Source organism: Malus sylvestris, chromosome 16, assembly GCF_916048215.2.
Source record: "Malus sylvestris chromosome 16, drMalSylv7.2, whole genome shotgun sequence".
Classification (NCBI taxonomy): Eukaryota; Viridiplantae; Streptophyta; class Magnoliopsida; order Rosales; family Rosaceae; genus Malus; species Malus sylvestris.
The window spans coordinates 15806517-15834422 of NC_062275.1; the positions used below are offsets into that span (position 1 = coordinate 15806517).

Below are 27906 nucleotides of genomic sequence, written 5' to 3' on the forward strand. Positions count from 1 at the left end.
TGTAGTTTCATTTATTAGAGTTTTGTTCTATAATGGAGTTGAAATTGATTTTGTAGTTGAAGAAGATAAATAATTTTGGAATATTTGAGGTGTATTTATAATTTATTTTACTTTTTAAAAAAAAGCCATAGATAAAGGTTTTCTAGTTAAGTCAGAATTTGGACCGCAGAGAAAATATCCCTTTTGACCAACCAAATCAGTTCAGATTTGATCTCAAATGATCTTTTTTTATAGCTTGACACGTCCTCTTCAAGTCCTCAAAAGGAACCTTCCTCAAAAAACACTGTCTTGATCGTCAAAATGCCCAAAACGTTCCTAAACGTCAATGTTGGAAAGCAATGCACACAGCCTTCTTTTATTCGCTCAGTCAAACAACACTGAATTAAAATACAAAATTTTGGAACAATCATCTTGAAAGACTCGCAAACCAGCTCCAGTTGGACTTACTCCAAAATTCCTACGTGATGCCCAAAGTAGATTCGCATGTCTTATAATTGAAATATAAAGTAAAATATGAAAATTCTACCAAATTAACATATAAATTAAAATTAAGAATAGGTTAAATATATATTATAAGATCGACTCATCAATATTTTACACAAATCTACTTTAAGAAATCGTACGGGTTTGAATCATGAATGCAATGAGTTGAAGAATAAGATCCTAACTACCTAGGACAGTCCATCACTTGCATGTTTTTACACATAAGTTAATTAAGATTTTTATGCTCCATTGATATTAAAATGTAGGTGGTAAGAAAAAATATAAACTTTAAGGAAACCTAACAACCTCAATTCTATATTTATAGATTAAACCACATCTGTGGGCTACAACATTTATAAGAACAGGACAATTTACATATTTTTTTCCTCTACTGCACGTGACGGTACAGGCCACGGGCACCAATGTTGTGGAATTCATACTTACAAAATTAAAGCGTATTCATACATCATTTATTTTAAAGAATTTTAAAAAGTCATAGATTTTAATAGACTTTGAGTGCATTTATGAAATGATTTTTGTTATAGCAAAACTGCTTCCTTTAAGATTTTATTGGATTTCATTTTTTTTCAATTCTCTAATGATATACTTCATCATCCATCATAATGCAATGATTATTATTATCACCACTTCTATCATCATGTTATCATAATCACTTACCTTTAGGCCAAATAATGACCTAGTGGACTCCATAAAATTATATTCCAGCTCTTGATTGTAAATGAGCTTTAAGGCAAATAAGACCATATTTTTTCATTTTTGAACATTTAGCCCTTGTGGCCTTAGTTCATTCAAAAGGAGAAGCAAAAGCCATTAACCAAGAGATACAACTGTTAGTTTTATTCCATTTTTCTCCACCACTTTATCTCTTGCTTTATATTTGAAATATTCCCACAAAATACGACTCATCCCCTAGACTGACACTTGGAAACCATATACATATTTATAAGCCACGTCAACTTTTTTGATGAAATTGACAAAATCTAGGTAAACAATAAGAACAACAATTAAGCTTAATTTTATTAAGTGGGATGAATGTCAAATTTCAAAGGGAGTTAAGTGTGCAAAATGTCAACGTTAAGAAGAAGTGGGATTGAAGTCAAGTTTCAAGAGGTATTGCGAATAAAAAAATAATAATAATAAAAAAATTAAAAAAAATTGTTTACTTGGTGGCTTGGATAACTCTGGAAATTGGTAAAAATGAACTTTATAGTCATACAGAGACAAGTTCAAGCACGCCCCCTGGTGCCGTAGTCAGGGGCGGATCCACAGTGGGGTCAATGGGGTCACACGACCCCTTGGAAGGCATGGAAATAACCTTGGAGCTGCTGGTGCGACCTCTTGGATCTGCTGGTGCGACCTCTTGGAGCTGCACACCATGTGGTCGACAAAATGTCTGAAAGAAGAAGAAAGAGTTCAATTGTAGGTTGAAGAAGAAGGAGGCTGCTGGCGCGTGGATAGCCTCCTCGAACTTTGAGAGAGAATTCGCAGCCTCCGGTCTCGACCAAGCAACAAGCAAAATGCCGAAGCAGATCCATGAGATCAAGGATTTCCTTCTAACTGCAAGAAGGAAGGATGCCCGCAATGTCAAAATCAAGAGGACCAAGGATGCTGTCAAGTTCAAGGTTCAGTGCTCCAAGTACCTTTACACACTTTGTGTGTTTGATTCCGAGAATGCCGACAAGTTGAAGCAATCTCTTCCTCCAGGTTTGAACGTTCAGGACATTTGAACAAGGATTTTAGAGTAGCTGGTCGCGCTATCCTACCAAGACTCGATGAAATGATGATATGCATGCCGTTTCTGTTAAAAAAAATTTGCGCGCTGCGTGCTATCCTTATTGACCCCCCTAACATTATTTCCTGGATCCGTCACTGGCCGTAGTCCATAAATCTTTTCCAGAACCAATGCTGTTTCCAGACTCTTTCTGTCATCTCTTCGATCGGGACACCCTTCGATAGCGAACCTCTAGCGGCAATGTCTCGCTAGGGATCAACCACCCAAGAGGTCCCCAAGACCATGCAAGGGACGACACAAAACTGCAAACCATAACCACCACGATGGCCGAGCCTGGGGTAAGGTTGTTAGAGTTGTCCTGGACTTTGAGTCCCGTCACTATTGCAACCACCAATTGAGAAAGAAACATTTGGACACCACCTTCTAACAAGAGCACGCGACGACCGGCTTTGTCAACAAAGTAGATTGATACAACGGTTGAAAGGACATTGACAGCTCCTGTTATAACAGCTGAGTAGAGGGAAGCATCACTCTTGAATCCCACGGTTTGGAACAAAACTGGAGCGTAGAACATGATTGCATTGATGCCAATGAATTGTTGGAACACCTGTACAAAACATTAACACATTAACTAAATGAGAATATCAGAATAAACCAATTTGTAGGTTTTATTATAAAATGAACGAAGATGAAATAATTTATCAATTATTGACCTGCATCATAACACCAATGACTAGCTGAGGCCTGTTCCTACGCTTAAGGAGATTTTGGAAGGGATTCTTCACTTCTTTAGCCACACGACTTGCTTCAACGATTTCTAAGAATTCTGGTTCCACATTGTCAACACCTCTAATCTTTTTAAGAGCTGCTTTGCCTGCATCCAACTTACCACGAGCAATCAAACTATTAGGTGTGTCTACCACTATGAGAGAACCCAAGGTTAGCATAGCTGCAGGAATGCTAGCCAAACCCAATGGTAGCCTCCATCCCCATCCCCCTGCAATTCTGTGGAGCAAAAATACATTATAATTACTGTACCCGTCCAAAATAAAAACCACAAGTACATTTTAGCTTAGCGAAATATATTAAAACACCTACTCATCATATGATTAAGTACTATTTATGACTTCATATTCTTGTGAAATTAAGGTGCAATATTGGACTTACTTGGAAGTTCCATAGTTGATAAGGTTTGCAAAAAGAATGCCTATGGTGACATTGAGCTGGAAGAGTATGTTAAGTGCCCCACGAATTCTTGTAGGTGCAATCTCGGAAAGGAACAGTGGCACGGCCTGATATATGCACAGAAAATACAACATGATCAAAAATAAAATTATTGGTTTATAACATGTTGCATATATGTGCTCGTACGTTTATGCATGTTAGGGCCAGTTATGCAGTGCCTTCCTGTAGCTAATTAAAAGTGTTTTTGACAGGGTTTGTCGAGAAAGAAATTAAATGTTTATTGGTTGTAAAAGCACTTTCTGGAGAAGTATCTAATATTAGTGTTTGTTTGATAAAAAAAAAATTATGTGCTTCTAATGAAATCATCCCAACAAGAGTGTTTCCTACAAAACCACTCCCAAACATGCTAGGTTCAAAACAAAATACTACTATTAGTGGTAGTAGTTGGAGATAAAGTTGAAACTTAAGATACCCGGTTAGCAAAGCCAACGCCACATCCAAGTAAAATCCTCCCAATAATAAGCCTTGAAAATCCAAAATTTTTTCATGAACTTTAAACAAACAAATGTCTATTAGAACCTGAATGTTCTACTCCTATGTGAATGGATTGATTTTTTCTTCATTACACTAACCACATTCTTGTCCATTTATTTTATGATAGGGACATATCGAATTTGAACAAACTTGACTTTACCGCTTTAGAGGTCTCTGGAAGAAACTACCTTAGGTGGATCCAGGATGTGAAGCTCCACCTCACCGTAAAGAATTTGCGTCCCGCCATTAAAGATGAGACGGACAATCCGGTTGGCGAAGCTGAGAAAGCTATTGCCATTATCTTCATCCGAAGACACATTCATGATGCATTGTAAACCGAGTACCTTGTTGAGGAAGATCCACGAGCACTTTGGGTCTCTTTGCTTCGATCACCAAAAGGATATCTTCTTGCCTGAAGCAAGACATGACTGACAGCATTTGCTCTTCCAAGACTTTAAGTCTGTGAATGAATATAATTATGAAGTTTGTCGAATCTAATCACTTCTCAAGTTCTGTAACTAGAACTTGACCAAAGAGGATCTCCTAGAGAAGACCTATTCGACATTCTCTACTACCAATATTGCCCTACAACAACAATATAGGTCTCATAAGTTCACTAAGTTTTCAGATTTGATCTCTGTTTTCATCTCCCTGAAAAGCAGAATCAATTGTTGATGAAAAATCATCAAACTCGACCTATTAGGAAGACTGCTATGCTTGAAGCAGATTATAGCACAAATCAACACCCAAAATGCCAACATATACGTGGTAGGGACAGCTAGAAGCCACTCTATCAAGGTCAACAAAGCCAAGATCCATCTAAGGAAGGAAACAGAGCCCAGAAGCATTCTAACATGACACCATGAATGCAAACATGTGCTACCGCTGTAGTTCAAAGGACCATTGGTCCCGTGTTTGCCGTGCTCCCCAAAGGTTGTAGCTGAATATCATTCTCGTCGTAAAAAGTTTGAATCAAACTTTTGTGTAAGTGGATGAATCGGAGAGTACCGAGATGAAGGTTTTTGACTTTCAATAGGCCATTACCCATATGGAAGATTTGAATCTTAGACATGAACTATTTTTAGTTGATTTTTAGAACACCTGGGGCCAAATTCCAGTTAGTGGCCGAACCCTCTCTTTGTTTTTGTGTATAATTTTGAACAATTTTTCCTTTATATTTGGATTATTTGTTGGTGATTTGTTTTTGGATATTAAGTTTTTAAATTAATTACCATCCTTGAATAATACTTACATTATTTTGAATGAATATTTGTTTTTAGAACTTTTATGCAAGTGATCGATTCAAATTAATTTTTATTTCTAGCTATGACTAGTGGGAAAGTTAGTTGTTTGGCAGATAGTGCAACCACGCACATTGTTTTGCGTGGACTCATTTATTTCACTAACTTCATACCTAAGAATACATATCTGACAACCCTCTCAGGCCCATCCAACCTGATCAAAGGATACGGTAAGAAACGTATAATAATGTACAATGGTACAATCTTGACCATTGACGAGGCACTGTATTCTCCACGTTCCGGAAGAACGTAGTTGAGTTTCAAGGACATTAGAAATAATTACCATGCTAAAACCTATGTAGAAAATAGAGTTGAATTTATGTGCATCACTTCTTACGAATATGGTCAGAAGCATATTTTAAAGAAAATGGAGCGTATTTCGAGTGGTCTATATACTACAACCATATGTCCTATAGAGAGCCACTATGTAGCCGGCCCTACCTCAGGGACCGCGCACGAAATTACAGTTTGGCATGATCGCTTGGGACACCCTGGACGAACAGTGATGCGCTAGATCCTCAAATCTTCACACGGACATCCACTAACCCGAAGTTTAGGTTCGATTCAAGGAATTGTATGTCAAACCTGCTCTATGTGAAATCTTATTAGTAAGCCTTCTTATGACAAGATTCGTTTGAATCCTCCTTTTTTTTTTATAAAGGATTCAGGAAGACATTTGCGGATCGATTCACCTTAGGAAAAGGAAACAATTCTAGGTTTGTTTTTATAATTTGGAGACAGAGAATTCTGACGGAGGATGGCACTACCACTATTGGGATGGTGGTTGATAGTGACACCTTCCAATGGTTTTGTTGAAAGCATCAGGATTCACGGTTGGGATGGTGGTTTATAGAGACACCTTCCAGTGGTTTTGTTCAAACCATCACGATTCACATACCAATTTCGGTCCAATCAATAGCCTGTAAATCCTAAACCCTGAATTCGATTACATACAAAAAGATTCAAGACAAGCTCCCGCCAACTGTGAAACACCCTATAATTCAATTTATCGACTTATTCAACAAGTAAAAATAAATAGATTGGAAAAAAAAAAGTAGAAATAAATAGAAACTACAGTAGAATCTCAAATTTGTATACTTTGGTTACAATTGGGTTTTGTTTTGGGAGCATTATTACATAGAGGGTTCAGGTGGGTGTAAAGAAAAGTGTATATAATGGGTTGCGTTTTGTTTTATAATTGAGGGTGGTAATAGTATTAACCTGCAAAGATAACAAAATGGGATATTCTTGTAGAAAAAGCATTGTATCTCTTACTTCTAAAACCTAGGAGTGCAAAGCAAATGCTTGTTCATTGTACATACTATTACCACATGCAACTATTTATCTTTAGACCATCTCCAACACTTGGGGATAAAACTTAAGAATTTAAGCCAGAAAATTTTAAGTTTCTAGAAATTGTTTTTGTCACATCCCTTGATCTTTGTACATACTATTACCACATGCAACTATTTATCTTTAGACCATCTCCAACACTTGGGGATAAAACTTAAAAATTTAAGCCAGAAAATTTTAAGTTTCCAGAAATTGTTTTTGTCACATCCCGGGCTTGAATCCGCCGTAGCATGATATTGTCCGCTTTGGGCCCCGATCACATCCTCACGGTTTTGTTTCTGGAAACTCACACGAGAACTTCCCAATGGGTCACCCATCATGGGATTGCTGTTGCGCAATCTCGCTTAACTTCAGAGTTCCGATGGAACCCGAAGCCAGTGAACTCCCAAAAGGCCTCGTGCTATGTAGAGATGAGAATATACATATAAGGTTTACATGATCCACTCTCCTGGGCAATGTGGGATGTCACAATCAAATTGTCACATCATCGCCCGGGCCCGCACCATATTCCGGGCTCGACTCCATCGTAGCACGATATTGTTCACTTTGCGTCTCGACCACGCCCTCACGGTTTTATTTCTGTGAACTCACACAAGAACTTCCCAGTGGGTCATCCATCATGGGATTGCTCTTGCGTGATCTCGCTTAACTTCAGAGTTCTGATAGAACCTGAAGCCAGCGAACTCCCAAAAGGCATCATGCTAGGTAGAGATGAGAATATACATATAAGGCTTACATGAACCACTCACCTGGGCGATGTGGGATGTCACAGTTTTTCTCCTCTAATGGTTATGGCTAGCCGAGATTATTATAATAATTTTAGCCTAATTTTTTTCTTAGAGTAATTTTTTTTTAAAACAAAATTTATGTAGATTATTCTAATTTATTTTTATGAACATTTTAATTTAAAAATATTTAAATTTTGATAAGTAATTAAAAATTATACAAATACATAGGTATTTATAAAGTTTTAAGTGAAATTTGATTTAATTAATTTTTCAATTTTTTTTAGTACATCAATAGTTTTACACTAAGGGGAGGAAGAGTTCGGCTAAGCCACACAATGGACAGCCTAATTTGATATCAAATCTTTTTTAAAATTATTTTAGACGTTAGCTTTAATTTTGGGCTGTCAAATCTTTTTTTTTTTTTTTTTGAAAAACTAATGAAAATGGCTTGAAAAGTTTTAGTTTTAATAAAAAAAAAAACCATGTTATAAGTTTTGTTTAATGCTTAGTACAAGGTCCATATTAAAGCAGTCCAATTAAAAATGGCCCAACTATAATAAATTATGATTTATCGACTTTACCCCCAACTTTTTAAGGTTGAGTTCCAAATTTTCATCGTTAATGAAATTCATCGTTGTTTTGCAGACCTTCTTCTTTTTCTTTAAAACAAAAATATAGATCTCATGCTATTTAATTTATATTTTGTATTATTTCGTTGAAATGTGATCATCGTTATTATTTATAGTGTATTTGCGATATTGTTTTTCAATTGTTCTTCGTCAATGGAGTTCATCGTTTGTTTCTCCATAAAATAAATTTGAGATTTGCATGCTATTCAATAATAACGACGGGTCATTGTTTCTAGACTGTAAAAATAAACTGTCTCTGGATTTTAAGTAACAATATTTCTAGAATCTAAGTCACAGTTTTTTGAATTTAAATTACTGATTCTGGAATCTAAGTCACTGTTTCTGAATTTAAATGAAATATATACACTGTTTCTTAAATGTAAGCTAGAAAAAAATGGTGAAATTCATTGTATTTGGATTCAAAGCAAAATAAGCACTATGTTTCTTAAATATAATCAGCTGATGCATGAAAGAAAAGAAACAATCAATGGTTAAAAACATAGACTGTTTCTGGAATGTAAGTCACTGTTTTTGGAATCTAACTCATTGTTTCTGAAAAAGAAATAGTGAAATTTACTGTATTTGTATTCAAAGCAAAATAAGCACTCTGTTTCTTACATATAATCAGTTGATGCATGAAAGAAAAGAAACAGTCAAATGTTAAAAACATAGACTATTTCTGGAATGTAAGTCACTATTTCTGGAATTTAAGTCATTGTTTCTGGATTTTGGTTTTTTTTTTTTTCCAGATACAGTGTTTGTTTGTGCACAGACAAAACAAACACTGTATCTGATTTTTTTTTTATACCAGAAACACTGTTATGTTTTGGGTTCTCCAGAAATAGTTTTATGTTTTGGTTCTTTTTTTTTTTCCAAACATTTTTTCGTCGGTTTCTGCCATTAAACTTCTATGAACTTGGTTCGGTGGCTTTGTTCCGATGAATGATTCCTTTTTCAACTTTGATTTGAATTGACTCTTATTTACGGGTTAAGGTTGGTGAAGAGTTGTCTCCGAGTGCCGCACACCAACATCCAGAGAGAACAAAATCCCCACGATTCTTACATGTCCGCCTGCGCCGAGAAAGCCGGCCAGAAGGGTGGGTTCTTCATGCAAGAGGAAACTGTAGTTCTTCGAGACCACGAACCGCAAAGAAGTTGAAGATATGTTCAACATCCAAAGAGAATAAATAATAAGAATTCAAAGAATACCAATTAGCTAGCTAGTTGGGGAGGAAAGGTAATTCATATGATTGAAGTAATTCAACTCATAGATGATGAAGGAATACAAATATATATCCACATTCAACTGTCTGAAAAACTCATCCAAGTACCCCTCCTATATATAACCTGGAAATTCAGTCTTGCCCACCAGGCTTGAATCTATCCATGAACTTGTAATACAAATTATACGGACGTGATTTCCACGTTTTTGGACCGTACATAAACTTAGAAACCAAAAATCGTGAAACAGCTTTGATTTATGTACATGGGTAGCTCCTTTGGGCACGAGAGTTGTGTTTGGATCAAAACTTGAACTTTGGGCTCAGGAAAGGGGCTGGCCCAAAGGGATGCCTAAAGGAGAGTCGGCCTAAGCCCAGCCAAAGCCCAGAAAGCAGAAAATGGGCTTTTCTGACTTGGTGCAGCTCATGAAAACCACTTGCTCGCCTACCCAAAAGCCAAGTGGTATAGACTGACCAGCTATACAGCCCATAAAGTACTTTATAATGGCAGAACAAGTAATATAGCTGATGAGTCACTGCCTCTCAAGTTGCATTCGGGCAGGGCTGCTGCTACAAGAGGCCAAGCTGAGTTGTCTATAAAAGAAGAAAGAGAAATCAGGATTAATGACACTCAAACAAACAAACAAATGCAAGCACAAACTCTGCTCAAAGCCAGATTTGCCTTCAGAACGAAGCTGTAGTCAGCCCAAGCCTTCATCCCTCTCGGGACAAGCCTTCACTCAAACCCTTATAATAGCTCTGCTACCCTGTTCAACCTTGCTGTAGTATCGATTTCTCTTTGTAAAACTCCTTTCCTTATCTCTCCTTAAAGCTCTTAGACCCTTGATAAGCCACAAAGATAGGAACCTGCAAGACGACCAGGCTTGCCCGACAAGGTTAAACCTTGCCCGACCTTCTTTGTGTTTTTGTCTTTTCATTCATTAGCCTAGCAATATGTTGTATACTTCCAGTTGTATTCAAGTTATTTCTAGTAAGATGACTATTAAAAAGATCTCTTAGTGCTTGGATCCGATTTGAATATATCTTCATTGTTCAAACCAGATCTAAGTTCTAAACCCTCGGGCATGTAAATTTGATCAGTTGAAAGTCCTTGGCCTCAAGGCATAAAAAAGAACCTTATGTGGACTTAACCCATCCACAATAGCCCTTGATAAACAAGAAGTCCGAAGTTACTTGGGGCGCAAGTAATCAACCTATCCCTTAGTTTTATTTCTATTATATTATGATTATCATAGAACGCTTAAGCATGGAATGGATTCTGATAGGAAGCCTCAAGGCCTACACCTAAGGCCCCACAAAGGTACCTATTTGGATTCATTCCATTCTGCGGTCTGGAACGTTTGAGTATAAGAACGAATTTTGATGGGAAGCCTCAAGGCCTACACCTAAGGCCCCACAAAGGCACCTATTTGGGTTCGTTCTATCTCTCAGATTCGGGTAATCAGAAGTATAATAGTTGTACGGCTCTTGCAATCAATCGAACGCATATTATATGTTCGAGCATGGTTTAGTTATTGATGGGAAGCCTCAAGGCCTACACCTAAAGCCCCACAAAGGCACCTGTTATAACTAACACGGTTTCTCGGGCATATATATATATATATATATATATATATATATATATATATACACACAACTAAAACGCGACATCCATTTTACATCTGCCATGCTAAAGATGGTAGTGGCACGCCTGAGTACTTAGAAGTTAATCTTGATTGTGAGCCTCAAGGCCTATACCTAAGGCCCCACAAAGACACCTTTCAAAGTTAACGCTGTCATTTTCTTCCAGCCTTGCCAGATAAGCAGTGCCCGACGAGTCTTGCCCGATAGGCCGTGCCCGACGAGCCTTGCCCGACAAAGCCCGACGAGCCTTGCCCGACAAAGCCCGACAGTGAAGCAGAAGCCCAACAACAGCCCTCAACCGGCGCCAACCTCCTGGGGAGCTGTGCGCTCGTCGGCCAGGAAACGTCCCCGACGGAAATTCCTGACGCGAACAAGTTGATCATAAAACTCAATCTGAACATGTCTTCAACCTCTTCGCGGTTTGTGGTCTTGAAGAACTGCAGTTTCCTCTTGAATCGAATCATTTAGGGTATTTACGGAAGTCTAGATTTATAGCAGGTTGGGCTTGTAAGTTTGGCCCATGGACAATTTTTGGATGGTTTTTTATTAACCTTTGAGCCGTTTTGATTAAATAACATTTTGGGATGATTTTTTTATTAAATATTTGTTGACCCAAGCCATTTTCATTAAAGCTCTTTTTTTTTCTTCTTAAATTTGACTTGGGAAAGGGATCCTTTCGGATCCCTTTCTCCTAATCCACAAACTTTGGAGATCTAAACTATTGAAATTTGATCCAACGACTAAAGTTACTTATATATAAAAACTAAAGAAAATTTGAAATATGAAAATTTGGTAGGTCTAAAATTATTTCAGGGACATGGGGGCGTGGGTTTGCTTAAAAAACCGTATTTATTTTTTAAAGGAATCAACACGAACATCTTTTGAAGATTCGATTCTCAGGTCCATTTAACGAATTCATTGTGATTGGATATTGTGGTGCAAGAGCTACAAATGGTTCAAATACAATCCATTGCTAATTGCTAAACGCCAACTTATTTGGTTTTCACATTTGGTTTAAAATTTTGTTTTTCTAGTATTATTCATATTTAAGTATTCATGGGTGATTACTCTATAAGAAATTTTATTTGAACTCATATAATCTTTTTCTACATCCAACTTACTCATACACTCATATTATTTTTAATGAAAGAATTAATATCTCTTTAAACCCAATTTTATACCTAAATTACCCTCACAAACCCAATTCAAAATGTGAATTTATCTTTACACCCATTTAAAAAATAAAATCCCAATTGAATAATTTGGTGAAGGTTCTACTTGTTTATGAATCTTCCATATACTTTCTTGATATCCATGTCCCCATGACTGTATTTGCATAAGCATAAAGTACATGCCTTCATATGTCTATACTTAAAACATTATAGAAAATAAACTAATAATAACTTTTCTTTCTATGCAGATATTGTGATATGTGGTAGTTAGGCGGGAATGCTTGGGGTATCGACGAAGCTGCCATAGGTGTAGAGAAAGGTGATGTACAATTTGTGTTGCCAATAGCGGTGGAGGATGAGCTTACCAAGCTCTACCTTGGAGATTATGTGTTATACCTAGAGGTGACTTATCGTCGGGAACATTGACCTCCTTCTCAAGCTGGAAAACCACTTCTTTTCCGTTGAAATATTCAACCAAGAAGAGAGTCTTAATTCCAAAGTGAGGCTTCGCCACCATCTACACAGCAAAACTCAACCCCCCCCCCCCCCCCAAACCCATCTTCTCAACTTTCAGTGTCGATGGACATAAATTGAAACTCAAAAAATCATCTTCTCAACTCTATAAAAAAAAATAGAAATCAAACGAAGAAAAAAAAAGCATTTTAACGTAGGATCAACATTACATGATGGTAATTACTTAATGGTAATCACTTAATGGTAATCATGCAATAAGGTAAAAATGATAATTCACATTTAAAATAATAACATATTTATTATTTTTAAAACAATATAACACATGTTAAAATATTATTCAACAAATCAAAAAGAGATGAAAGCTTTGAATGGAAGCAAATACATTACGGACAAGGATTGACTATCCTCCCACTTCCAGTGCTTTTTTGTGCTTTTCTATTTGTGTGGTCACGGTTAAGCCACGTCAATATTTTATATTACTATTCATTTTTGTCTTATTATCTCTATACAAAAATAATATAAAATGTTGACGTGATTTAATCATGACCACACAAAACAGGAGGACACCGAAAGTGGAATAAAAGACAATCCTTGTCCATACATTACACATTGGTCTCGTGGTTGAAACACTGCAGACTACACCAAAAAGTTTGGATCTTTATAGATATCAACGAGGAGGAGGACACTCCATCTAAAGAGATCTAAAAGCTCCATTCGGGAGTCGAAACTTTACGCAATCTTCCGAGGTCGTATCTCTCCATCTCTCTTCCCTCTCGCTCTATTTTTGGAGAAGGATCTGTCTTAGATCTGAAACTTTGATTCAACGGTCCGATCCAGTTTCAAAATTTCCCAGCACTTTTCCATTCACTCCAGTCTCCGATTGTCTTACGACCCATTTTTTTTGTAAATTCAGAGAAGGAAGATTATCGCAAAGCATACATGGAAATTTCATATTTTTATTTCCATATATAAAGGAGGGAGCTTTTGATTGGGGTAGTGGGAGCCTACTCCAATGGGGTCCCGTAAACGATCAAATGCTTCTTCTTCTTCTTCTTCTTCTTCTTCTTCCTCTCAGCACACGGACGCTTCGATCTCAGGCAAGTGATTCAATTTCTCTCTTTTCCTCATTCATTATTTTATTATGTTATTTTTCTGTAATTTCTGACCCTCCAAATCGAAAACCCAGAATTGGTTTTATATTTGGAGTTCATGTTTATTAATTTATTGAGATTTGATTGATTTGAAACTTTGGATATGTTAGAAACAAGTGGACTTTTAGGTTTTATTGGTGAAGTTTGAATTAGGGTGATAATTGGACTATTAAGTGGATTGGTAATAGAAAGAAGTTGAAGTGTAACATTTGAGGCCAAAAGGGTCTTAAGAAAACAATTCTGTTAGGCGAAATAGGGTCTAAGATATGAAGATTGATCTCGAAAACTATCGAAATACTGGATTTGAAATAATTAGGAATCCTTTTGATGCATATCCTGTAAATGCAATTCTATCGTTTTGCTACTTAATGGGCTTTATGAGTGTGTTTAGTTTAGTAGGATTATGAGTAGAAGGATATTATACAAATGTTTTCTTTAGTTTAGATGATTGAAATTGTTTAGTACCGGTTTCCTGTGATATTCTAGTTAAAAAATTTCCATCTTGGGGATATAGGCACCCAAGTATTCACCTCTGTGGTCGTTCAACTTGTATACTTGCACTTGCAAATGTTACAGTAGCCATCTCTCTTTCTTGTAAATACTGTGACTTTCATTTTTGTTGTGCATAAATTCATCTGTAAAAGCTATTTTGCGCACCTCTTTTCTTCTATGTTAATGCTTGGTCAACAAAGTTTCAATATCAGCTGAAATCAGTCGCAAGTTAGTAACTACGATTAGGAAGTAAATGAAGTCAATTATGGATCATCACTCTCTAAAGGAAGCTGCAGACCTGATCAGTCTTCAATATTTTTCACTGATTAAATTGCATAATGTTTCAGGGATCCATGAGAAGCATCAAGAGGAACTAGATAACTTGACACTAACATCTCAACCCTTGAGAACATTGAAGTTTTTCATTTTGGCTGTAGTTCAGTATGTTAAGCGTTCAATATCATATTTGTTGGCAAGAGGTGGTTGGCTTGTGTTTTTGAGTACTGTGGTACTGTCTCTTGGGATTCTTCTAATTACCATTGACGGTCCTCATGAAAAGGTATATTTCTTTGTAGATTATCTTAGTGATATCACATTTTGTAGCAATTTATGTTCTTATGGATGAGTCGGAGGTTTTTCTCGCTGATATTTTGTTCATTATTTTAGGGGCTATCATATATGGTAGATAGGATGCTAACCTAGGGTTAACTAAACCCTTCTGTAGCTGCTTGTTAGGACTTAGGGTCATAACAAGTCACGACCTTTTCAGAGGGCTCCATGTTGATGCCTTGTGAACAATCTTCAACGCTTTTTGTGTGGTGCGGATGTTAATTTTTACACATCATTTGTACCCTCCTGATGGTGAACCATGATATTACATACTGTGTTTGAATTTATCTTATTTGTTTTGTTTAAATGCTTCTTGGGAATTATGAATACAAGTTGTTGCCATATTTCTGCAGCATCTTGAGGAACTCGTCAAATATTTTCAGTTCGGATTATGGTGGGTGGCCCTTGGAGTTGCATCTTCAATTGGTCTTGGTAAGCAACATGACAAAATCCTTGTTCCTATATCAGAATATCTGATGGTGCAAGTAATTTAAACTCGGAAAAGGATGCTCCAATTGTCAATTGTCATACTGTTCATATTTGGAACAAGAAAGAGCATCTCCTCTGATGTTGTTTTTAACTACTTAGCCACATCTTTCCTGGTGTGCCTTGATCTAACCTACCTGATATCTGATATATGAAGACTTCTTCTGCTTATTTTTCCTTCAGGATCTGGTTTGCACACGTTTGTCCTATATCTGGGCCCTCATATTGCGTTTTTTACATTAAAGGCAATGCAGTGTGGTCGGGTTGATCTAAAAAGTGCTTCCTATGATACAATACAGCTAAAACAAGGCCCTTCGTGGCTTGGGAAGAACTGCTCTGACTTTGGACCCCCCTTGTTTACATCATTACATGGTTTGCGGGTTCCACTTAGCAGCATATTACCACAGGTCCAGTTAGAGGCTGTTTTATGGGGTCTTGGGACTGCAATTGGAGAGCTTCCTCCATATTTTATCTCAAGAGCAGGTGAGCAGAACAAAGTTTAGGTTGATAAACCGTCATACAACTTATATTAGTATTTACCACCAAGGGCAGGTATGCGGAGCCATTAGCATACAAGGAAAATAGATAGGGGGAGGGAGCACACTTTTCATCCAGTGATTTACGTTATTTATATATTTAGATTTGATGTTCTTTTGGTTTATTGCTTCATGTAGCAAGCATGTCTGGTAACAAAGTTGTCATGGAAGAATTGGATGCTCCCTCAGATGAAGGAACAGGATTCATAGCTACTCGTCTAAACCAAATCAAGCGCTGGCTCCTGTCACACTCTCAGCAGTTGAACTTCTTTACAATCCTAGTACTTGCTTCGGTTAGTTTGAACATCTTTCTTCATTACTAGATTACCATTTTCAGAAAATATGAGATTTAGTTTCATCCAAGTGACCTTTTATGCTTTGCCATGGGAAATCTATTATTTCCCCTTCATTACGGATAATTTTTATTCAATGTTACACAGATAAATGAATTTTGGATTTCTATTACCACAGTAGTTCTATGAGTTAGAGTTAGTCTTTTAAATCCAACTTTTAAGTCTTGAGAATTCTTAAGTATGTGCTCATTAAAGCTGGTGTTCATGTATGCCTGTACTGCCGGACTTCTTGTTTGATCTCAGAAAGTATCAGTTGTTAACTTGTTATGCATATCTTAAAATTGTTTTCATTACTATTTTCATTGTAACCTGCCAGTTAACTGGGATATTTTCAGGTGCCGAATCCTCTTTTTGACCTGGCCGGCATTATGTGTGGACAATTTGGTATTCCATTTTGGAAATTTTTCCTTGCAACACTGATTGGAAAGGCAATTATTAAAACTCATCTACAGGTTTGTTAAGTTCCTTTTGGTATGTTTTGGTTTCAGTTACACCAAATGTTTTTAGTTTTCATTTTTGTGATATATTTTGGCAACCAAATTGGCTTCTGATCAATGCCGGTGGTTTGCATATTTTCTATACATGCAGACAGTTTTCATCATCTCAGTTTGTAACAATCAACTTCTAAATTGGATAGAGAATGAATTGATTTGGGTTTTCAGTCTCATTCCTGGTTTTGCTGCTGTCCTTCCTAACCTCATTGCGAAAATTGATGCGGCAAAGGAAAAGTATCTCACAGCTTCTCCTTCGTCAAAAATCAAGGTAACTCTACTGATTATAATGCATCCTTGTACATTGGCTTTTAACTTGTGGATATTGATCTCAAGTCCGGGTTTATTTCAATTTGTCTAATTCAAAATCCTTGGCAGGTGAAAACGTGGGATTTCTCGTTTGCCTCAATTTGGAACAGTTTGGTGTGGCTTATGTTGTTGAACTTCTTTGTCAAGATTGTTAATGCAACCGCTCAGAGGTATCTGAAGAAACAGCAGGAAACGGAGCTTGCTTTGTTGTCAAAGAAGTCATAGAATACCGGTCACACATAATGTTTGGCCATGGCCTTTAAAATGGCGGCACTGCTCTTTTTTTCTTTTTCTTTTCTTTTCTCCTTCGGTTTCACAACTAGGAGTAATAGAAATTGCTAGATACAGCTCTTTCGGAAGGCACCGTTGATCTCTCCCCAAAATGTTCTGTGCATGTCCTTGTTAGAAGCTAGTATAGGATCACAAATATCATGGAGAACTGTACAAGTTGCAGGTTTATGATGCTTGTAATTTTGGGGAGAGCATTATTTGGGGTTGGTTTTTTACCCTTTGTCAACTAAATGTTGAAATTAGAAATTAGAATCTTATTATTATTTGCAATGCAAGACAGCGTTTGGAGGTTCTAGTACATTTCAGTGTTAATCTCTCTCTCTCTCTCTCTCTCTCTTTCAAATCCTTCTTCAGTTAATACACAGCACATTTCTTAACTTTGGACGTACTTTTTCCCAACTTTTGGGAAATAGTTGGAAACTGTTTTATCTCGGTTATTGTATATTTGACCAAGGATTTAACTGTTAAAGCCGTCAGAGTGAACACATTTACCGATTCGAGTGATCTAAACGCACTACAAACAAAACAAAGTCCAAACTCCAGTGATCTAAACCATCAGAATGCATTAATAGCCAAGTTGCTCTAGCAACGTCATTTCTTTTCTATGAACCACGTCTTGATCAACTTTTGGCATTTAGTCATCTTCTAAATACTCACGAACTATAACAATGGGGAGCATATTGTGCAAGGAAAAATGTCGATAAAAATGAGAGTCACATGTTTTACTGGGTTGTCATGATATGTCAAAATGATCCTTGAACACACTACAACATGCCGTTGATAAAGTGCATAGATAGACATAACTTCACTCGTTGTCAACAACAAGCGAGGCTCAGACGCCTTTTGACATGTCATAACAAAGTGCATGGGTTGTACTAGCCTCGCTTGTTGACATAAAGCGAAGCTATATGTCAAAATACATGGCAAAGCTAAAGTCCATACATGACTTGGAAAAAAAATTGAATGCCTTTTCCATCTATTTGGCTTGCTAGCATAGCGATGTAGTTAGAACTTCTGTCTCACCAAGTGAAGAGGAATATTACTAACTCTAATAGGGAAGGATTCATTGATTAAATATAAATGATTACATTCGCATATGCTACCAGAATGAATAACCACTCTTTTGTTGCACTCTCTTGGAGTAAACTGGAAAAATACATGCATGCCTTAAATTGCCGCAGAGGTGTAGGATATCATGAACAATACCTTCCACAGCCGTGTCTGTCGTCGTCCCCTTCCTCAGCTTGCCAATAATCGCCTTCGGGTTCGATTCTACGTCCCTTCCGTTCAAGACACATTGAAGGCGAAGCCCCTGAAGTGGAGTCTCACACCGGCCCATTTTAGTGCATCCGAAACACAAATGATTCATCTTACGTGTCCTAGGCACACGAATGATGTCACACACTTCCCTAACTAACGCGTCTATATAATATTGAGTAATAATATTCATACCATCTTTTTATACCATATTTATATATCATCTTAGGTGACATCTGATGTAGATAATCACATCATTTGAAAAATTTGCAAAATCCAAGGAAATGAAGGATAAAGACTCCTTGTATACCACAATCGTCATTTAATTAACTAGTTTTTCTTAATTATTAGTTTATTAAATAATAAACTAAATTTAAAAATCTAATTAATTTAAATGATGTAACTGTTTATATCAAATACCACTTAAGGTGGTATGAAAATGTGGTACAAAAACATAATATGAAAATAAGGAAAACTAATGAAAAGGGCTTGAAAACTTTGAGTTTTAATGATAAGGACAAAATAAAGGGTAAAGTGAATAGTACCAGGATTGACTTTTTAGTGTAAAAATATGGTTTTTCGTTAAAATGAACAGTACCGGGTGCTTTTCGTTAAAGTTCCCATGAAAATATGGTAAATTATAAAAAGCAGCCCAGGTTATTGAAGTTTGTGTCCACGTTCCCAAGATCATGGTTTGATTCTCATCAAGCCATATTCAAACCCTATCAAGTACTCTATGGAAGCAAAGAAAGAAGTAGATTAATAATGGGGAATTTTAACCAAAAAGTTTCGGTTTATTTTAACGAAAAATTATATTTTTACATTAAAAAGTCAATCCTGGTACTATTCACTTTACTCTTTATTTTGTCCTTATCGTTAAAACTCAAAAATTTCAAACACTTTTCATTAGTTTTAACGAAAATGACAAAATAAATGATAAAATGAATAGTACCATGATTAACTTTTTAGTGTAAAAATGTAGTTTTTCGTTAAAGTGAATAGTACCAAGAGCTTTTTCTTAAAGTTCCCTATAAATATATACAAGTTATATTCTATTGGGATAATTTGATTGCGGTCCCTAATCCTTAACATTCTTTGATTAAAACCTTAATAGTATTCAAAGTTTGATCAAGGTCCCTTGACTTTGTACACCTCATTATATTACTATTAATATTTATATTCTTATAGTTTTTGTCACAGCCCGTTCCAAAATATTACATTCGTGGCTGTGAATGGACGAAATTGCCCTTAAGAAATACTAAGTATGTGAAGCTCAAGTTGTTAATTATCTAGGTTCCTAAGTTTTGAAAATAAAATGGAATTTATTAAGGATGGAACTTAGATTTTTAGGTTAAAATTTTGTGGTTTGGAGTTGGGGATTGGAAAAGGACCACGAGGGATCCCCACATCCCTCAATCCTCTCCCTATTTTCTGCATACTGTCTCTCTCTCTTCCCTCACGACTCTCTCACTCTCTCTGTCACTCTTCTTCTCCGTTCGAACAAACCAACCACAAAACAACCCTAAACTTCTACCAACGACGGAGTTAAGACCACCATCAAACTCCTGGAACCTCCACGATCACGATGGTATCCATTTCAGGTAAGTTTTGCTTCGGAAAAACCCTAGTTTCAAAGTTCCCGTGAAGAGCATTGTTCATGAACTTCGAATTGGCTTTGTTTTAGGTGAAACCAAACTCACAGTGAGCTTTAGGAAGTCACAAGGAAGCTCGGAGTGCTTCGTTGGCATGGATTGGACGTCGGGATCACGAGTTGTAAGTTTGGCCGATTTCTTGAATTTTTGAAAAGTTTGATCTCGTAGTTTTTAGGCCCTAAAACTAGTCCAACGTGAAAGTAGATGTTTAGGGCTTCAAATGGGTGTAAAATTCTAGAAATTTGGATGAAAAACGAAGGAGAATAGTGGATTTGAAATATTCCCCAGTTTCCGGTGACCGGAGTCCGGCGAGGGACGACCGGAGAAGAAGAAGGAATATTCCGTTATTTTTAACGGCATATTCCTAACGGCAGTAACGGTATCCGGTTAAGTTAACGGAATATTCCGGGATTTTAACGGAATATTCCTGACGGCGTCAATTGACACCGTCAGTGTGCACGACACGTGGCCGCGCGTGGGGGCGCGTAGGTCCGTGCCACGTCAGGCGCGTGGGGGCGCGTGAGACCTCCAAAAATTATTTTAAAAATATGGGGATGATCCTGAGGTTGTGTAGGTCACGGTGGTATATTCATATACCCAATTTGAGCAATATATGAGGAGTTATTAACTAAGATTTGGGTTAGGCGTTAAATAACGTCAAATTGGTTACTTTTGTATAGGTGAGGTTTATGCGGGCATCGGGCATGGCCAAGGGATGCTCAGGGACTTACGAGACGTCGATGTAATCTGTGAGTGGGCAGTTTTGTTTTCCGTATACATATATACTTGCCGTTTTCCCAGAAATTGAAAATGCATGAAATTATGATTTAAATGAAAATGTATAAAAGTATATGAGATATATTAGTTGAAATGCCATGCATAGTAGTATGCGAAAAGTATATAGAATTATATGAAAAACGTGAATCGAATTGCCATGCATGAAAGGATATGAATTGATATATGATGCATATGTATGAATTGGTGCGGCGGACGCACAGGTGAGTATCAGGTGAGTATTTAAATACTGTTATGATGATGTTGATATATATTGAGCTCAAATCCTGCACCATGGTTTAGTGCTTATAGTATTCACCGCATCGCACGCTCGCCTTGGATCCAAGTAGATGCTGGTTGCACAGTCCACGCGGAGTGGGTGCGACGGGCCAGTCGAAGAGTGTTAGTGAGATTTCGACTGGTGGGTGACCTTAGATTATGTGCACAGATGATTGATGAGAAAGCACTAGAGCGTAACTTGTGTGCAGAAGGCCGGACAGGTCACAGAGGTGACTCCGGCAGAGTGAGAGTGATAGATTTTGAGCTCTAGGTTCAACCGTGCAGGGCTATTAGAGGGCCTCCGGTTGATTACTTTCTTGCACCTGATATGATTATTGTTGATGCATCCATACTTAACTGTTGATTTTAGACATGGCATGGCATAACTGATATGAAAAATGTTGAAAAAGTGAATTGACGTTTTGAGAATATATATGTATATTTATATTTTACATTTCTGGGAAAGTATACAGGTTTTACGGAGAGGGGTTACAACGTTTTGAGAAATGTTTGGATTTGGAAAAGAATTGTTTTACTGACCCACTCAATTTTGGTTTTGCGCCCCTCCAGGTTCAGGAATCACAAAGGTGTGGTGACTACGAGGAATTCGACGGTGTTCTGACAGATTGGACAAAATTAGGACTCACCTTCGGGTGTATCAACTTATAAATTGTATCTTTAAAGCTTCCGTACTGTGCAAATGGTTACATCACTCTCACGTGACGGCCAGCATGCCCTCCTTCGGGACGGGGTGTGTCAGTTGGTATCAGAGCATGGTTGCAATCTTGGACATTTTGAGAAGTTTTAGTGAATTCTGTCAGAACTACACCGCCTCGTAGCAAGCCACTTAGTTAGAGGAATTTAGTCTCCCTAATATAGCGGTTTAGGGGAAACTATTATTATGGTGATTCAGTCTATTATAAAAAATAAAAAATAAAATAAAAAAAAAAAAGACATTTTAAGACGGGTAATGAGTTGAACTTGAATCACTTAAGAGAAATGATGAACCTGAGGGAACGAAGTGACGGTTTAACCGTTTGGAAAAGAAGTTTCGGATTATGCAAGTCAAAGGAAATTTCCTTCTGACAAGGGGTCGAGACGACTACCTGGTTTTGGTTATGAATTTGTATCCTGGTGGAAATAGGAGTATGATTTGTTGTCACCGGAGGAACAGTCGATTGAGAATTGTTTAAGGACTTGTTTAAGGAAAAGTTTATCCCTCCGGCATTTATCGATGGTAGTAAACAAGAGTTTACAATTATGAGACAAGGAAGGTGATGATCGAGGGATATTATAGAAAGTTTTCAGAATTGCCTCGTTCCATCCAGATATTACTGTTAATTTGGTTGAGGTGTTATGTTGTTTTAAGCTGGGTGGCAAAAAGGGAAGTGGTATTTTGGGTGACCACTATCCATTATACTTCTTACCAGGAATATACGAGATGTTGTTGAGCCTTGAGGACTCTGAGAACATGATCAACGAGAGTAAAGAGGAATAAGAAAAAAATGGGAATCAAAAGAAGACGATAAAGTTAATGATTCGTCATATCAAGGATATAGAAAGATTCAGAGCTTCGAAAGAAGTGAAGCTAGAGTTAATTCTTCCAGCTGAGGTTTTAATGTCACTGGTCAGAGTAAAAGTGATGGATATACTGGTAATCCCAGATATTTGAGACAAGGTGTCTCGAGTAAAGGAAATGTACTTTGTGCATCAGGTACAAAATTAACACTTTGTGAAGTGTGAAATTAATGACTGTGTTTATGTGAACAGAGGGGACACAGAATTGTGAATCGTCCCTAGAATCAGTTGTACCCAACAGTTTTCTATGACATCGTAGTATCGATTCAGCAGGTTTATGGACTTAGTAGTTTGGTCGGATTGACCGTGGGTACAGAGAGATTTGATGAGTTATATGTTCAGCCGTACAGGCCACGAGAGGTGGATCTGGCTGACGCATGAGAAATTGGTGAGTTATAGGCTCGGCCGTACCGACCACGCGGAGTGGATCCGGCCGACGTATTATTGAGATAAGAGTTGAATCAGCCGTATTGGTCATTCTAGTTGACTCCGGCTGATATATATATATTTTTATTATTATGATTGATATTGCCTAGAAAGTAGTAAATAAACGCGGTTGAGACGAGTGTATGTATTTTGCATTGAGTGACAAAATAGTATTATTATATCTTCAAGAGTTGTTGCTTACTTATCGAGACAACGATGATTTATCAGTATTGCGGGCTGCAGACCGTAATATTAATAACTCATTCGTGGATTCGTTAAGCAAGCAACCCGGTAGATTATTTTATGTTAGTATTGTACTTATTCAGAATGCTTAGTAGTAATAGAGTATGAATTGTGTCGGTTAAATTATTTCCATTAGATTAGTTGGTTATAATTGTGACTAGATGGATTGTTACGGGAAACCAGTCATTTTCCATCGATCTGGATGATCAGAGGTTACCTTAATGAGTGGGCATGCAAAGTGAAGTGAGTTCAGCCATTATTTATGCTGTGAAAGCAAAGAGATTGTTTTGAAAGGCTGCCCAAAAATACTTAGCTCATGTGGTGCTAAATGATATTGTTTGGAGTAGTGTGAATAATGTCGAAAGGGTTAGACTTTTCTTGATGTCTTCCCTGAAAGTATATCTGGATTGTCTTCAGGCAGAGATATGAGGTTCATTATTGAATTGTTGCCAGGTATAAATTTATGTTAAAGATTGGTTCATGATGAGTTAAGGGAATTGGAAATTCAGTTGAAAGAATTGGTTGATAAAAGTTTTATTCAACCTAGTACAACACTTTTGAGGAGCCCAGTTTGTTGGTGAGGAAGAAAATGGATCTTGAGACTGTTCATTGATTATAGACAATGGAGTCGGGTAACGATTGAGAACTGTTATCCATGGTGATGTACTGATGTTTATTTAACCAGCTCAGAAGTAATTGCGAAGATTCAAAGATTGAATTGAGATCTGGTTACTACCAATTGAATATTATAAGTGACGTTGATCATAAGATGGTTTTCTGGACTTGTTATGGTCCTTATGAAGTTTGGTGTTGCTATGTGGATACTCATGCTGTTTTATGAGTTGATGGATGAAGTATTCCAATAATGCCTTGATAAATTGATATCATTTTCATTGAAGATATTCTGGCATATTCTGAGCCAGAGCAGAGCATGTAAACGTATTAAGTCGATGAAGCAAAGATTGAGAGAACGTTGGTTGTATGCTAAGTTTAGCAAATGCGAATGTTGGATGAATCAAGTGGCATTCTGAGATTGGTTATATCTGCTTAAGGTATTCAAATGAATTCTTAAAAGGTAGCAGAAATTGAGGAATTGGAACAACCACGAGCTGTAATTGAGATTCGGAATTTCTTAACTTACCAGGCTATTTTTGATGGTTGTGAAAGAGTTTTTAGTCATTGCTTTGTCATTGACGAGACTGTTGAGAAAAGAGGTTATGTATGAGTGGGAAGGAAATTGTGAGCAAAGGATTCAACAACTGAAGTATTTCCTCACTCATGCACGTATTTTGGTATTCCCAAAGAATAGTGGTAATCATAAATTTTTAGTGATGTTTCTTGAATGGTATTGGAGGCATGTTGATGCAAATGTTAGGGTGATTGCATACGTTTCACGATAAAAGGAACCTCATGAGATGAATTACCCTACGAGTGACTTGGAAGTCATGATTACCATTCTTGCTGTGAAGTTATGAAGGCATTATATTTGGTAAGAATGCAAGATTTTTACGAATCCAAAAAGTCTTCAATATCCATTACTCGGAAGGATTTTGATCTGAGGTAGCGAAGGTAAATTGAATTGTTTAATGTATATGATTGTACGACCAGGGTGATCGTAAAATTGTTCTAGCTGATACACTTGGTGAAAAGATTGCAGTAAGATTAATGTCTGGCACGTTGCCAAGAGTATCATCTTGTGGATTGAAAACCAACGGAAGAAAAATTAAGAATGGAAGATCGAGAATAAGTTATACTTGTTAATTTTCAAGTTAGGCCTGTTTGGTAAGGTCGTACTCGAGACTCAAATGGTTAACGAAGAAATTTAAGAATTAACCAAGGCAGAGAAAGAAAGGAAAAAGAATGAGTACATGATTCGTGAATCAAATGGTATGTGGATACAAGAAAACAAAAAGTATGTGCCTAATGCTAAGGATTTAAAGTAAGTAATTTTGGACGAAGTACACTGTTCAGCTTCTGCAATATTCCGAAAGTAATAAGGTTTATCATACCATTCGACAGTTTTATTTGGTCAGCAGATTGAGGCAGAAAGAGATAAACCTTTGGATTGAGATAACTATTTTCTGTTTCGCAGTGGAAATGGAAAGATATTACTTTGGATTATGTGTACAAGTTTCCTTGTACATAGGATGGTTATGATCGAATTTGAAGTGATAGTTGGTCAATGTACCAAGTTAGTACAATTACTCCAGTGCTGAGTAATAACTTTTTCCCAGACAGAGCAACGGTACTTATTTGTTTTATGGAAAGAGAATTGGATTACGGAACTGCTGAGTTTCTTAAGTATGTTGGGTGCGCAGTTTCCGAAATAACGCCATAAGGTCCATGAAATGTGTCATGTGTGTCGATTTTTGCGGATTTGTGGATGGAATGCTTCTGGGTAAAGAAAGATTCCATCATGAAAGAGTTTTAGTAGACCCTGAGACTATGGATGAGTCTCCTCAAAGTATTCAGGTGATTAAGTTAACCTGAAGTAACCAGGAATGGCAAAAGAGATCAACAGATGGATATGCCACTAATCGAGTGTGTAAGGTAAATGGTTTGATATTTTTGGAATTTCACCATGAACAGAAATAGTAAGATTCAGAAAGGAAGATAAGATAAGACTTAAACACAACGGTCCGTTTTGATCACTAAGGGAATCGACGAAGTTGCATACAAGTTTGTGATGCCTTCAGAATTGGCTAAGGCACATAATGTATTTTGGGTTCGATACGTTGTCACTAGGTGGCAGATTCGTCACATGAGATTCTGGTGCAACTATTGAGAATTAAATTGGATTCGACTTGATAAGGAACCAAGGACGACTTTGGATTGGAAAAAGAAGGTCCTGAAAAGTAAGACAGAGTAAGTGGTAAAAGCTTTGTGAAGGAAATCATTCAGTAGAAAATTATGTTGGAGAAAGAGAATCGGATGAGAGAGATTTACCCGAAGCGATTGTTGGAGTATGGTTGATTTAGTTGGTTGCTGGAATTTCGGGGACGAAATTCTATAAGGAGGGGAGATTGTCACAGCCCGTTCCAAAATATTACATTCGTGGCTGTGAATGGACGAAATTGCCCTTAAGAAATACTAAGTATGTGAAGCTCAAGTTGTTAATTATCTAGGTTCCTAAGTTTTGAAAATAAAATGGAATTTATTAAGGATGGAACTTAGATTTTTAGGTTAAAATTTTGTGGTTTGGAGTTGGGGATTGGAAAAGGACCACGAGGGATCCCCACATCCCTCAATCCTCTCCCTATTTTCTGCATACTGTCTCTCTCTCTTCCCTCACGACTCTCTCACTCTCTCTGTCACTCTTCTTCTCCGTTCGAACAAACCAACCACAAAACAACCCTAAACTTCTACCAACGACGGAGTTAAGACCACCATCAAACTCCTGGAACCTCCACGATCACGATGGTATCCATTTCAGGTAAGTTTTGCTTCGGAAAAACCCTAGTTTCAAAGTTCCCGTGAAGAGCATTGTTCATGAACTTCGAATTGGCTTTGTTTTAGGTGAAACCAAACTCACAGTGAGCTTTAGGAAGTCACAAGGAAGCTCGGAGTGCTTCGTTGGCATGGATTGGACGTCGGGATCACGAGTTGTAAGTTTGGCCGATTTCTTGAATTTTTGAAAAGTTTGATCTCGTAGTTTTTAGGCCCTAAAACTAGTCCAACGTGAAAGTAGATGTTTAGGGCTTCAAATGGGTGTAAAATTCTAGAAATTTGGATGAAAAACGAAGGAGAATAGTGGATTTGAAATATTCCCCAGTTTCCGGTGACCGGAGTCCGGCGAGGGACGACCGGAGAAGAAGAAGGAATATTCCGTTATTTTTAACGGCATATTCCTAACGGCAGTAACGGTATCCGGTTAAGTTAACGGAATATTCCGGGATTTTAACGGAATATTCCTGACGGCGTCAATTGACACCGTCAGTGTGCACGACACGTGGCCGCGCGTGGGGGCGCGTAGGTCCGTGCCACGTCAGGCGCGTGGGGGCGCGTGAGACCTCCAAAAATTATTTTAAAAATATGGGGATGATCCTGAGGTTGTGTAGGTCACGGTGGTATATTCATATACCCAATTTGAGCAATATATGAGGAGTTATTAACTAAGATTTGGGTTAGGCGTTAAATAACGTCAAATTGGTTACTTTTGTATAGGTGAGGTTTATGCGGGCATCGGGCATGGCCAAGGGATGCTCAGGGACTTACGAGACGTCGATGTAATCTGTGAGTGGGCAGTTTTGTTTTCCGTATACATATATACTTGCCGTTTTCCCAGAAATTGAAAATGCATGAAATTATGATTTAAATGAAAATGTATAAAAGTATATGAGATATATTAGTTGAAATGCCATGCATAGTAGTATGCGAAAAGTATATAGAATTATATGAAAAACGTGAATCGAATTGCCATGCATGAAAGGATATGAATTGATATATGATGCATATGTATGAATTGGTGCGGCGGACGCACAGGTGAGTATCAGGTGAGTATTT

General features: G+C 37.3%; 2 protein-coding genes, 1 long non-coding RNA gene and 1 pseudogene across 3 annotated transcripts; 2 read left to right on the forward strand and 2 right to left on the reverse strand.

Annotated features, from left to right (window-relative positions):
• Positions 1 to 604: 604 nt before the first annotated feature.
• Positions 605 to 4253, reverse strand: LOC126609147 (sugar transport protein MST4-like; annotated as a pseudogene).
• LOC126607729 (60S ribosomal protein L38-like) lies at positions 1782 to 2250 on the forward strand. Its single transcript, XM_050275454.1, has 2 exons — positions 1782 to 1832; positions 1905 to 2250. Exons 1-2 carry the CDS (start codon positions 1782 to 1784, stop codon positions 2229 to 2231), a joined length of 378 nt encoding a protein of 125 aa, XP_050131411.1. The 3' UTR covers positions 2232 to 2250.
• An 8873-nt stretch (positions 4254 to 13126) lies between the features above and the next one.
• On the forward strand, positions 13127 to 17492 carry LOC126607456 (vacuole membrane protein KMS1-like). Its single transcript, XM_050275036.1, has 9 exons — positions 13127 to 13302; positions 13390 to 13573; positions 14467 to 14678; positions 15082 to 15160; positions 15398 to 15697; positions 15889 to 16043; positions 16439 to 16555; positions 16692 to 16865; positions 16973 to 17492. The coding sequence occupies exons 2-9, from the start codon at positions 13489 to 13491 to the stop codon at positions 17126 to 17128; spliced, it is 1278 nt and encodes a 425-aa protein (XP_050130993.1). The 5' UTR covers positions 13127 to 13302; positions 13390 to 13488; the 3' UTR covers positions 17129 to 17492.
• A 3033-nt stretch (positions 17493 to 20525) lies between these two features.
• On the reverse strand, positions 20526 to 27761 carry LOC126607457 (uncharacterized). Its single transcript, XR_007617602.1, has 2 exons — positions 27558 to 27761; positions 20526 to 20772 (listed from the first exon to the last, which is right to left on the reverse strand). It is a non-coding gene; the product is annotated as an uncharacterized LOC126607457 (long non-coding RNA).
• Positions 27762 to 27906: the final 145 nt, after the last annotated feature.